This window comes from Zalophus californianus, chromosome 9 (assembly GCF_009762305.2).
Source record: "Zalophus californianus isolate mZalCal1 chromosome 9, mZalCal1.pri.v2, whole genome shotgun sequence".
NCBI classification, from domain to species: domain Eukaryota; kingdom Metazoa; phylum Chordata; class Mammalia; order Carnivora; family Otariidae; genus Zalophus; species Zalophus californianus.
This window is the reverse complement of record NC_045603.1, coordinates 87,973,055-87,987,563: the sequence shown is the minus strand read 5'-3', so window position 1 is coordinate 87,987,563 and position 14,509 is coordinate 87,973,055. Positions and strand designations below refer to the sequence as shown.

At 34.3% G+C, this 14,509-nt stretch overlaps 1 protein-coding gene across 1 annotated transcript in view; it reads left to right on the top strand.

Annotated features, from left to right (window-relative positions):
- The window catches only part of PIK3C2G (phosphatidylinositol-4-phosphate 3-kinase catalytic subunit type 2 gamma), a 382,139-nt gene that overhangs the window by 300,287 nt on the left and 67,343 nt on the right, over positions 1–14,509 (top strand). The window contains exons 27-29 of the mRNA XM_027593856.1: positions 9,767–9,956; positions 10,453–10,574; positions 13,923–14,031. Coding sequence (XP_027449657.1) covers positions 9,767–9,956; positions 10,453–10,574; positions 13,923–14,031 — 421 coding nt within the window. The remainder of the gene's footprint in view (positions 1–9,766; positions 9,957–10,452; positions 10,575–13,922; positions 14,032–14,509) is intronic.

Sequence of the window (14,509 nt, the reverse complement as noted above, 5' to 3'; positions counted from 1 at the left end):
TTATTATAAATAATCCACAATGAGAGCAAAGACGGGAATCAGGTAAATATGAGTTGAAATTTTCATTACTACCTTCTAAATAATGTCACCTTTGGTATTCATTTAACCTTTCTTGGTCTTTTTTTTTTAATCAACTGCTAAAACAATTTTACTATTTTCTTATAAGGATGAAAAGATTAACATAAGGCATTCAATGCAGTGCTTGCCAAAGAATATAGACTCCCTGAAGGCAGAAATCTGATTTTTCTCTACCTCTATGTCCCAGCACATAGAACAGTGCCTGGCAGAGAGTTAAAAGTGTTTATCAGGATGATCTGGAGGTTTCTCCTAAGAAATTTAAGAACTGGGTCCTTCCAGCTGGGGCTTTGAACCTGTAATATGAGGATACTCCCAAGTATAATCCTGCTGATGCTGCCATTAAACAAAATAAATCATAGGGCTACCACCTACATAAATCAGATCCTTGCAGAGGCCTGTAACCTACTACTCTCAGGTCCCCAGTACCAGATTGGGTCATATGAAAAAGCACTATTCTATCTGACCTGTTAAATCTGTCACCTATGAGATAAGAGATGGATTTAGATGAAAGTCTACTCTAAAACTATAGGCTTATCATAAAAGTTCATCCTTCATCTCAAGTCTTCTTAGATTTTAACTGTTTGGACAATGTAGGGGTAAGGCATGGATGTAGTTGAGATTTTGTGAAGGTGAGTACATCAGAACTTAGGACATATGGTTCATAGCAGATTTTCATGAGAAGAGAGTACATGCTGTCACCCTAGAGTTTCCACCACAATACATGAAATATGTTCAGCAAATATTTGTTGAATGAATGAATGAATGGTTGGGTCTCCATAAATCATGATTAGCATTGTACTCATACTACTATTATTATCTCCATTCTTTAAACTATGAATGAGAAAAGAAATGAATGTTTTATATTATACAATATACCCATAAATTCATAAAGTCAAAGAATATCTTTAAGAACATGAACAATGTGGAAATGAATAATGATCAGAGTCATATTTTAACTTATTTAACAAATTTTGGCCTAGATTGATGTATAATAATGGAAAATTTTGGAATTTACTTAAAGAGTCTAATACCAGAACAAGATAAATGGGTTTGAAGCTTTCTAAAATTGAGGAGAAAATTATTAAACATTATTGAACTACATTGTTAACACTGAGGACATGACAAATTAGTCTAAAGAAGGCATTGCATGAAAACTTTGATAAATGCCAACCCAGAAAGTCGTATTTAATTATGTTCAACATCCATTCCTCTTAGAAAATTTTATTAAGCTCAGAATAGAAGGAAACTTAGATAAACATCATACTTTTAAAAGTGGAAAATTGCAAGCATTCCCATTAATGTCAGGAAAATGATAATAATGCCTTTATATTGATAAGTAAAGCCTTATGCTTAAGTTTTAGTATATTGTTATTTTCCATTTGAATAAGACAACAAAGAAGATTAAAAAAAAATGGAATAACAAGAGTCAGTAAGGTAAGTAGTTACAAGATAAACAGTCAAGACTGAGTGAAAAAGATTAAAGGGGAAACGTTATATGATCACCTCAATAGACACAGAAAATGTAGTTAGTAAAATTTATAATTACTTGTCTCTTAAAAACTCCAGAAATAGAAAGGAATGTCCTTAGCTAAAACTGAACAGAAAACATTATACTTAATGGTGAAACATTGAAAACTTCTTTGTAATCAGGAACAAACCAAAAATGTTTGCTATCACCGCTTCCATTTAACATTGCAGTGCAAAGGTAACAAAAACTATCATTTTTGCAGATTACATGAGTGTGTCCATACAAATTTCAAAAGATCATACAGAAATATTGTTAAAATCAATGAGAGTTTAAAATCTACTTACAGGCGCCTGAGTGGCTCAGATGGTTAAGCATCTGCCTTCAACTCAAGTCATGATTTCAGGGTCCTGGAGTCGAGCCCCGCTTTGGGCTCCTGGCTCAGTGAGGAGTCTGCTTCTCCTTTTTCCGCTACCTCTCTCTCTCCTGCTCATTCTCTGTCTCTCTCTCTGTCACAAATGAATAAACAACAAAAAAATCATAAAATCTACTTACATATTATCATATGTTGGTTAAAATTTAGGAAAAGATAGCATTTACAATTTGCCATTAACAAATATGTGTTCAATTAGGGAATAAATCTAACAAAAGACATGCAAAATTTTCACAGGAAAAAAATCTAAACTCATAAAGAGAGATGTAAAACAAGACTTAACTAAATGAAGAAATCTACCATGCTTACCAGGTGCATGTCTTAATATTGTAAAGATGTTAATTCCGCCCAAATTGATTTATACTTTCAATGCAATACCACTCAAATCCTTACACATTTATTTTTTCTATGGGTGAGCTTGATAAGCCGATTCTATGGAAGAAGGTATTTGCAAATGACATATCAGATAAACAGTTAATATCCAAAATCTATAAAGAACTTATCAAATTCAACACCCAAAAACAAATAATCTAGTTAAGAAATGGGCAGAAGAGGGGCGCCTGGGTGGCTCAGTCGTTAAGCGTTTGCCTTCAGCTCAGGTCATGATCCCACGGTCCTGAGATCAAGCCCTGCATCAGACTCCCTGCTCTGCGGGAAGCCTGCTCCTCCCTCTCCCACTCCCCTTGCTTGTGTTCCCTCTCTCGCTGTGTCTCTCTGTCAAATAAATAAATAAAATCTTAAAAAAAAAAAAATGGCCAGAAGACATGAATAGACACTTTTCCAAAGAAGACATCCAGAAGGCTAACAGACACATGAAAAGATGCTCAACGTCACTCATCATCAGGAAAATACAAATCAAAACCACAATGATATATCACCTCACACTTGTCAGAGTGGCTAAAATTAACAACTCAGTAAACAACAGATGTTGGTGAGCATGCAGAGAAAGGGGAACCCTCCCGCACTGTTGGTGGGAATGCAAACTGGTGCAGCCACTCTGGAAAACAGTATGAAGTTTCCTCAAAAAGTTAAAAATAGAACTCCCCTACAACCCAGCAATTGTACTACAAGATATTTATCCAAAGGATACAAAAATGATGATTCAAAGGGTCACAGGCACCCCAATGTTTATTGCAGCACTACGAACAATAACCAAATTATAGAAAGAGCCCAAATGTCCATGAATGGATAAAGAAGATGTGATATAGATAGATAGATAGATAGATAGATAGATAGATAGATAGATAGATAGATGATAGATAGATAGATAAAGATATATATACAGTGAAATATTACTCTACGATCACAAAGAATGAAATCTTGCCATTTGCCACAATGTAGATGGAACTAGAGTATATTATGCTAAGAGAAATGAGACAGAAAGACAAATACATGATTTCACTCACGTGGATTAAGAAACAACACAGATGAACATAGGGGAAGGGAAGGAAAAATAAAATAAGACAAAAACAGAGAAGGAGGCAAATCATAAGAGACACTTAAATATAGAAAATAAACGGGGTTGCTGGAGAGGTGGTGGATAAAGGGATGGGCTAAATGGGTAATGAGCATTAAGGAAGGCATTTTTGGGAGGCATTTGATGAGCACTGGGGGTTATATATAAGTGATGAATCACTAAATTCTACTCCTGAAACCAAACCACACTATATGTTAACTAACTTGAATTTAAATAAAATAAAAATAGAATATATTTGGGAGATTAGAGGGCCTAAAATAGTGAAAAAACACGTAAAAAAGAAGACAATAAAAGAATCTGTGGATTTCAAGACTTATTATAAGTTCCAGGTTTTAAGGAAGTGTAGTATTGACACAGAAATGGACAAATGACAAGTGCAACACAATAAAGAAGCCAGAAGCAGGCCTAGGCATATATAGAGGCTTAGTATTGGACAAAATTGAATCAGCAAGGAAAGAATAGTCTTCGCAATTAAAAAAAATGGTTAGATTTATGACTGTACATCTATACTTTCAGATACTGTGTGGTCATCTCAAAAATAGGTCTAACTCTGTGTTCTGAATTAGAAAGATTGCTCATTCAACAGATATTTTGGGGTCACCTACTATGCACCACTTACTATAAAATTTTTCTTTCAAAATATATTACTAAGTTAAAATAGCAGATTACAACATTGCTTAGAATTGTGATTTTTGACTCCTGTCTTTTTTTACTTCTATCTCACGCCACATCACAATCCTTACAAAATGGTGCTCTTTTTGTCTGTCTAATTCCATTCGTCCCTTCCTCACTCTATCAGCCATTCTCTGCCATCTGCCAAACACCAGTCGCCCATCTACCTCTGAGTTTCCGGACTAGCTATTGTTTCTGCTTCGAATGTCCTCCATCACAAATCGCCATGGCCTACACTCGGCAAATCAAGGTCTGTTAGTGTCCTTTACAGCATATATTACCTTCTCAAATCCTTTATTTTTAAATGTTTATTTCATTATAGTCTGAATTTCACATTATATAAACTCTATAAAGGGAGAAATTTCTGTCATTCACTGCTATATCCAACACTAGAATAGCACCTGACATGTATAGGAGTAAAGATAGTGTGTATATATGTCTGTATATCTATTTGTTTGCACAGATGTATAAAGAAAACTCAAAAGAATAATATCAAATTTTTTCTAGCAGTTATTTCTGGAGGAGAGTGGCACTGGAGGAAGGATGAAGGGAAACTTTCCCATTTTACTTCATATTTTACTGTGTTGCTTGAATTATATATTATAACAAGTCAAGTTTTTTAATGTTCCTGAATCTCTTCCAAATAAAACAGACATATCAAATAGGGTAGCAAAACTCAAAAACTATGGACAATATCTACAGCAAAACTATGCAAGAAAGTATTCCCAAGAACCCTAAAATACAAGCAGGTAGGACAAACCATTCAGCTATAAGACCTGTGTATCAGCATGTCATGGGAAGAAGCTAAAGAAGAAATAGGTCATCTGATCGACCTGAGAACACGACTCCAAAGACCGCACAGGTACTCACTGGAAAGCTGAGCAGATCAATTTGATAACAGCAGCTAACACTGGGAAGAATTTTTACACATTCTAATTCACTGGGAAGGGCAAGTGTTCGGTGGCAGATCTGAAAAGGTCAGAGGACTTTATGAGCTTTCGGAGGTAACTGGAGCTTCCTTCCAGGAAAAAGTCCTACACTGAAGAGAAACTGCTAGATGTATACTCCAAGATGAGAGGAGAAAGATTACGGGAGAAAAGGAAAACCAAAGTCCAGAAAAAATTGGGGGTGAAGGGATAAGCAAAAGAAGCATATCTCAGAAAATATGAAACAACATTTTTTTATCACTGTTTTTATAACAAGGAAAAGGGAGCTTCAGACCCTCAAAAACCTTCTACTCCTTCCTAAAAGTTCAGGAATGCTAATTTCATATTAAAATGAGCAAGCAATGATGTAATGTATGGTGATTAACATAACATAATAAAATTAAAATAAAATAAAATGAGTAAGCAAAATGGATCATGTTTGAACGTCATACAAAATTATAATGAGAAATAAAGAAATAAGATGTAAAACGAAATCCGTACAATGAAGTATGCCAGAAAGATATTCCCACCAAAGGAAGAAACTGTATCCTTATATTTCAAATTGAGCTAAAAAGAAATCAAGACAATGATAATGACATGAAAGAACAATATATATCACAATTAGAAAAACTCAGAAATGAGGTGATTGAACCCAAGAAAGAAAAATAAAAGAAAACATAATTTTTAATTGCATTTTTTCATTTTTATTAAATACCAGTTAGTTAAAATACATGTACTATTAGTTGCAGGTCATACAGTGTAATATTAGTTAATTTATAGTGAATCAACACTTCCATACAACACCTGGTGCCCATCATAAGTGCACACCTTAATCCCCATCACTTATTTAACCCGTCCCTCCACCCACCTCCTTTCTGGTCACCATCAGATTGTTCTCTATAGTTAAGACTCTGTTTTTTGGAATGCCTCTCTCTCTCTTTCTTTCCCCTTTGCTTATTTGTTTCGTTTCTTAAATTCTACATCTGAGTGAAATCATACGGTATTTATCATTCTCTGACTGACCTATTTTGCTTAGCTTAATAGTTTCTAGCTCCATCCATCATTGCAATGGACAAGATTTCATTCTTTTTATGGCTGAATAATACTCCATTATATATATATATATATATATATATATATATATATATATATAATATACCACATCTTTATCCATTCATCAGTCGATGGACATGTGGGCTCTTTCTATGATTTGTTATCGTAGATAATGTTGCTATAAACATTGGCATACATGTATCACTTTCAATTAGTATTTTTGTATTCTTTGGGTAAATACTCAGTAGTATAATGGCTGGGCCATAGGGTAGTTCTATTTTTAACTTTTTAAAGAGCCTCCAAACTGTTTTCCACAGTGGCTGCAGCAATTTGCATTCCCACCCACAGTGCAAGAGGGTTCCCCTTTCTCCACATCCTAGCCAACACCTGTTGTTTCTTGTGTTGTTGATTTTAGACATTCTGACAGGTGTGAAGTGATACTTCATTATAGTTTTGGTTTGCATTTGCTTAATGATAAGTGATGTTGATCATCTCTCCATGTGTCTGTTAGCCAAATGTATACATTCTTTGAAAAATGTCTTTTCATGTGTTCTGTCCATTTTTAAACTGGGTTATTTCGGTTTGGGGTCTTGAGTTTTAGAAGCTCTTTATATATTTTGGATACTAAACCTTTATTAGATATGTCATTTGCAAATACCTTCTCCCATTCCATAGGTTGCCTTTTACTTTTGTTGATTGTTTGCTTCACTGTGCAGAAGCTTTTTATTTTGATGAAATCCAAATAGTTTATTTTTGCTTTTGTTTCCCTCACCTCAGAAGATATCTAGAAAGAAGTTGCTATAGCCAATGTCAAAGAAGTTACTGCCTGTGTTTTTTTCCAGGATTTTTATGGTTTCAGGTCTCACATTTAGGTCTTTGATCGATTTTGAATTTATTTTTGTGTGTGGTGTAAGAAAGTGGTCTAGTTTCATTCTTTTGCTTGTTGTTGTCCAGTTTTCCCAAACCATGTGTTGAAGAGACTTTTTCCCACTGGATATTCTTTCCTGCTTTGTCAAAGATTAGTTGGCCATATAGTTGTGGGTTCATTTCTGGGAAAAGAAAACAATTTTAAAAGCAAACCAGAAGGAACACAGAATAAACATGACAATATAACAGATGCCTCCAGAGAAAAAGATGAACAAAAAGAGGACTTTTAAAATAAAAGCAGTGAAAATGCAACATATATATATATATATATATACATAATGAAACTCCCTGAAAAGGAAAACCAAAATAATATATTAAAATGGTATCAAGGCTAAATTATTTATTTAGTATTTTTTAAAAGGTTTATTTATTTATTTTAGAGAGACAGAGAGTGAGAGTGCTGGTGGAAAGGGAGAGAGAGAATCTCGAGCAGGCTCCATGCTGCCCAAATCAGGGCTCGGCCTTAGGACCCTGAGACCATGACCTGAGGCAAAACCAAGAGTCAGACGCTTAACTGACAGAGCCACCCAGATGCCCCTTTATTTAGTGTTTTAATAAATACTAGTATCATAATTACATTTTCTGAAGTCAAAAGACTTGAAATTACATTAAAACACATTAAATATTTGGGAAAATTACCTATAATAACCAACCTGAAACATATTTTAGAAAAACTATTGGACTCTGAAGAAAAAGAAACTTCCTCAAGCATCCAGCAAAAACCCAAATTATTTATAAGAGAAAGAAGTGTAGTATATCATCAGTTTTGGATACTAATTCTTTATTCCAAAAGAAAATGGAATAATGTTTTTATGGCACTCAAAGAAGAGAATGTGAGTGGCTCCCGGGTGGCTCAGTTGGTTAAGCATTTGCCTTTGGCTCACGTAATGATCTGAGGTCCTGGGATGGAGCCCCATGTCGGGCTCCCTGCTCAGCGGGGAGTCTGCTTCTCCCTCTCCCTTCCCCCACTTGTGCTCGTTCTCTCTCAAATAAATAAATAAAATCCTTTTTTAAAAAAAGAGGGAGAAAAAATGTGAGCCAAGGATGATGTATCTAGACAAACTGACTTTCAAGTCAAGCCACAAACTATTGTCAACATCCAAAATTCAGAAACTTACTTCTTTGAAGCACTTTCTGAGGAATTTAGTAGAGAATGAGCTTCAGGTAGTCAAAATGACAGAGATGTGGACATAATGCCTGGTAGAAAATTTAAGATTTAATGACAGTTAGAAGAGAGACGATGTAGTATGTATAGTACAGACACTATACAGTGTAAATAGAATAGCTCTATGAAAAATGGAAGTGGAATGAGAAGCACATGTGAAGAACAGAATAAGCACACCACTTGCTTTATAGTATTGACTGGGATCAAAAGGACAACCCTGCAAATCACGTACCAGAGAAGAGGGTACAGACGGGAGAGAGAACAGTATATGAAGATATTTATATCTCAGGCAGCCACCAAAAAAAATGAAATCCTGCCATTTGCAACGACGTGGATGGAACTAGAGGGTATGACGCTAAGCGAAATAAGTCACTCAGAGAAAGACAAGCATCGTATGATCTCACTGATAGGAGGAATTTGAGAAACAAGACAGAGGAGCATAGGGGAAGGGAGGGGAAAATGAAACAAGACGTAACCAGAGAGGGAGACAAACCATAAGAGACTGTTAATCTCAGGAAGCAAACTGAGGGTTGCTGGAGTGGAGGTGGGTGGGAGGGATTGGGTGCCTGGGTGATGGACACTGGGGAGGGTATGTGCTATGGTGAGCGCTGTGAATTGTGCAAGACTGTTGAATCACAGACCTGTACCTCTGAAACAAATACATTATATGTCAAAATAAAAAGGTATTTATATCATTGGAACACAATTGCAAACCTCAAATACAAGAAAAAAAAAAGACTTTAAAAAGCAGAAACACATTGAAACCAAACCAAAGACCACAGGGTGAAAAATAATTCATATAGCATACTGTATATTAAATATAGTATGTCATATGCAACTTTTTTGCCACATAGTTTAAAGAAGAACACAACTATATATAAAAATAAAATGAAAAAGCAGTAAAAGTTAAACCATATTTTTTAAAAATATTTAAATATGGGGAAAAGAAGAATAATACAGAGATTACAAGAATGGATGCTCAGCTTCTTGGACTATACACTGTTCTGTAGCTTTAACTCCTGGAATCATTCAAATATTTTAAATAATTATAAACTAAAATTAAATTTTAAATGAATCATTCCTCAAAATAGCAAACAAACCTAAAATAAGTCAAAATACAAAATTACAATTATGTTTCTTCTTTTTTTTTAAGATTTTATTTTTTTATTTATTTGACAGAAAGAAACACAGCAAGAGAGGGAGCACAAGCAGGGGGGTAGTGGGAGAGGGAGAGGGAGAAGCAGGCCTCCCGCGGAGCAGGAAGCCCGATGTGGGACTCGATCCCATCCCTGGGACCCTGAGCCGAAGGCAGACGCTTAACAACTGAGCCACCCAGGTGCTCCTACAATTATTTTTCTATTTCACCAAGTGGGTTTCTTTTAAATCTGCTAACAACTCAAGATGTGCACTTGGGGTTTATAAAAATAACATTTAATATTTGGGCTCCAAATAAACAGAAATGGTTCTCGACTTTTTCCTCCACATCTAACAAACACAAGAAAACAAATCTTAAATTAAATGAGTCAACTCAGGAAAATGTTACTCACTATCTTCTTTTTCATTTCTCTAGGAAAATAAAGGAAAGTCTGGAGTGCTTCCCTGTTAAGTTAAATAACTTGATCCATACACTTGCACAAATGACAGCCATAAGTCCTGCTAAATCTACTTCACAGACTTTTCCCCAGGAATCCTGTATGCTGAATGCAACCAGGTCAATTCAAAGAGCGACAATTTTAGGGTTCAGCAAGAAAACTAGTAATGTAAGTCAACACTGTCATTTTGACCTAAATATCATTTGACTTCATCTCAGACTTCCCTTCACTATGCTACGCATCCTTCCTTACATCATGATATTTTTTTACTATGCAAATGAAAAATCAGTTACAGTTTGAGCAGAAGTGCCATTAAAAGAGAATGTTCTAAGGAGAAATCATAACAACTAGAGCTATTAGTAGAGAACCATCAAAGAGAACAGTTCCTGCCCTGTGGTAGACTATAAATCAAGAGCTAATTAAAGTGTCCACATGAAAAAAAGAGCAGAAATTAGGCAGTCTGTTCCCAGCACATAAGATTATGATATTTTTATATACTGTGTTTATAGGTAATTTTGCCTTTACAAATTGCATCTTTTAGCTCTTGCAATGACTTTTTGCAGAAAGGTTCTTGCTTTGTTTAGCTCACACGAAACCAGATTTAAAAATGTATCACAGGTTGATAATTCCACCTTTTGATTTTTGTCTTATTTATTTTCTGCAGCTGTATCTAATCCGGGTGAAACACAGTAACAATGAAACAAGCCTGACAGAAAAATCATTTGACCAGTTTTCAAAACTTCACAGCCAACTTCAGAAGCAGTTTGCATCATTGACTCTCCCAGAGTAAGGCACTGTCCTCCCCAGGGTTTTGCCTGCAGTACTTGTCCTTGAACATAAGGAAAAATTATGGTTATAGTATTTTCTATCTGTGAGCAACACAGCATTCTGACTCCAATGCCATTGAACCTATCCCAGCAGAGTCTATTTTGCTCCCAGAGTAAAGAAACTTTGTTTCATAAAAGAGAACAAGGTTTGCAATTTCTGTTTGCTTCTAGCCATTGATTTTGTAGACAGAAAAATTCAGAAGCAATTTCATTTTCCATCAATTATCAGGAAAATTGTTTTATTTGCCTGTTTTTAAGTTTAATCTTTTTAGTTTTTTCTAGAAGAAAATGAAATTGAAATTGAAAATGCAGAACTAAATTGGATATATCTATTCTTTTAACAAATAACTGCAGTAAAAAGCTCTGATATGTGTATTTCCTGTACCAGAAAACAATTCATTAATATCATTTAGTATATAAGTAAAATTTAGTAATACCACCTTACTTTCTTTGTGAATTATTAACTTTGACTTGGATTATCTAAATTTAATTTGTTGTTATGTTCATTGTCAAGCAATTATGAAAACCATTGCTTTTGTTCAGGTTATAATTTAAAAAATACTAAACATAAACACATTAAGAATATAATTGAAAATTACTTCTCTTCAGACAAACCTTCTAAAATTCATCACTTTAGAACTAACCACATTTAGGTCATAGACTTCAGTGTATACCAAAGGAGTATCTTGACTTTAAAAAGATGAACTTGCCAGAGGTTATATTGGCCCTTAGGGTAAATCAAATGTTATTTTATCTATATTGACATTTTTATTAAGTAAATGGTCCTTTAGCAATGCGAATGTCCAATTTGACCCGACATACTTTTTACATGTGGATTTTTACCAGGCTTTCAGGATTTAGTCACTTTCCAAAACATAACTCTAAGCAAAGTTATCAATGGATGGAGAGATACTGTGCAATATTGAAGAGCGAAGTACTTCATGTTTATGAAAAACTGTGCTTGCAGATGTCACAGAAATTTTGAAATGCAGGTGCTTTAAGCATCAGGAGGTGAACAAATTAGAGTAAGAGTATGTTCAAGAGACTGAAAGGGAAGGAATGTCATTATGGAAACTTAAAAGCAGCACCAGCTTCAAGAATTACCAAAAAAACATCTGATAGAATAACAGAAAAGGAGGAGCTAGCAAAAAAAAAAAAAAATAAGCAAAGTTTGACTGCAAATATCAAATTCAACATCAGTGTTGCCATTGTACTCTACTAATTAATGATTTAAAATATGTTAGTCACTGTCAAGTGGCTGCCCTTTTTGGTTTCAAAAACTTCTCTGTTTTACACTTTTATCTGTGCCCTACATATTAGGACAACTTGTAAAACCTTAAAAGTGTTAATAATCTCTCTCCATATGCCTCTTCTCAATTTTCAGCTTTAGTTAGGATTATGCCTTGCTCAACAACCACTGCCTGATATTTAAATTGATTTTAAAACCATTCCAACAATGTGTATGTGTGTGCATATGTGTGGTGTTTGGTGGGGTGGGGGGCATATAGTTCCTGTACGCCCTTGACAATATTTGTATGCTGACAATCCCAAGGGAGCTAAGGCTTCCAGTGATACATATAAATGAAGTATGAAAGCAAGATTTCCTCTGACTCCTAAATTTCATAAGAGAAGCCCTACAAAAATTATGTAAACCTGCTCTAGAGATTATGATCAGAAAGTTAGAGTCATAAAGAATAAAATTTAGATTAGTTGTAGTGTAAATAGTGGTCTTCAAAGAAGGCTATTTATACCTCTAGGTACCTTCCAAGGATACACAGGCATGGAAATCTTCTGTAAAATTAATGGTCTTCTTTAAAATTAACCTGCTTAAGAAGGGTTGACTTCCTTTCCCTCTTCTACTTTCAACATTGCTCTTCTCCCAACCATCCAGAATCTTATTTTGATACATTGTCCCAGAGAGGAAAAAATCTCTGAGAATGAAATAAAAGGCAAACCAAAACATTGGTTCAATATAAATATTGTAAAAAAGGAATTATTCTAATAATCAGATAAAAAATTTGTTTGCAAGTCAAGTGTTTCCTAATATTTGGCTTGAACAAAATGGAGGGAGGACATGATGTCATTGTCAGATAAAAGATCATAAAAAATCATTTTCACAAAATGATTGCTATATTATGTTGCATATAACTCAAAAGCATTTCAACAATTGAATGACATTACTATGACTAAATTTTTCAATTCTCTTGTACTTAATTATATACGAGACTTTTAGTACATACCTCTGTAAAAACATCAACAAAGGAATAGAATTGATGTTGAACTCCATTTTCTTTTAACAATAAGGAAAATTCATCTACAGATATACAAATTAATATTTAAAACCTGCCCAATCCATTTATCAAATGCATTTCTGGTTTGGTTAATTGTATATGGTACTAAATGTTGTAATAATTAAATCTGAATGAAAAATTTTAATACTTTATGCCTTAGAACTGCAGGAGAACTTTTTAAAAATAAAATGTCAATTATTTAAATACACAAACATTATTTTGGACTTCCTTAACATTTTCAACAAGAAGCAGTGAATAGGATGGCCTGCAGTTGATACCTACATACTTCTGTGTTTGCTGACAGTTTTTCACTATCCCTCATGCCCATTACCCCAGGGAAATATCTATACCAAAGAAGCAGAAGTGTGAAGGAGGCAGCAGCAAGACTGCAGTCAGAGGAAGCTGCTAGATAGTTCCGAAAAAGATATATTTAGCCAGCAAAATATGTTACCAATGCTAACCATTAACAGGTCATTCCACTTAGTAATTGGTCTTAATCACATCTAACCCATCAAGATGAATTATCAGATGGTGCAGGGGAAAGTCTGCAAGTTAGTCTCTTGAGGAAAGTGATACTTTATTCCAAAGGACTAAGACCAGATGGAAACATATGTCACTTGGTAAAATGTTTAATTTAGTTAGTGTAGAAATATTTCTGGCAAACCCAAAAGAAACAATACAATCTGACCTTTTTCAAAAATTATGAATCATTAACTTAAGAAAGTATTTATTAAGTCTCCATATATATTTAAGGGACAAAATGTGTGGTCTTCTATAAACACAGCAAGAAAGAACATATGTATTAATATGTTAAATTAAATTAAATTAGTATTAATATTAATAAAGTTAAAATAGCACAAGTGACCACAACCATGTTAATGAAACCCTCAGGATTAATAATGTGCTCCATTTTTTAGAAATATTTTCATTGGCGCTTCAACCTGATGCTATAAATTCATGAATAACCTAAGATGCAAATTTTCAAACTAATGAAGATACACTTTTTTTTTAAACAGATTTCCTCATTGGTGGCACCTACCTTTTACAAATTCAGACCACAAAAGATTCAGAGACCTAAATCATTACATGGAACAGATATTAAATGGATCATATGAAGTTGCAAACGTATGTTACAATTTACTTTTATATTTTTATAAAAATATCCACTATTTTATGTATTATTACTAGAAATCTTGTTACATACCTGATGATAACATTCTTGTACACTTATATTCCTTCAACAAATGTGCATGCCCAATATGTGTAAAATTCCTGAACAGGAAACTGGAACAGTAAAAAAAGGTATAGCACCTTGACCTCAAATAACAAAATAATATTTAATTAGTGGACTATCAGGGCTAGGAAATGCCCTAGCATTTTAGAGAATTAAGAATTATTTCTGACTGTGATAGTGAAAAGGATTCAGGGAGAAGAGAGCATCTGATCTGAATCTTTAACACCAGGTAGGATTTTTTTAATGTATTATTTGTTTCAGGGGTACAGGTCTGTGATTCATCAGTCTTTTATAATACCCAGTGCTAATTACAACACATATCTCCCCAATGTCCATCACCCGGTTACCCCATCCCTCCACCCTCTCCCC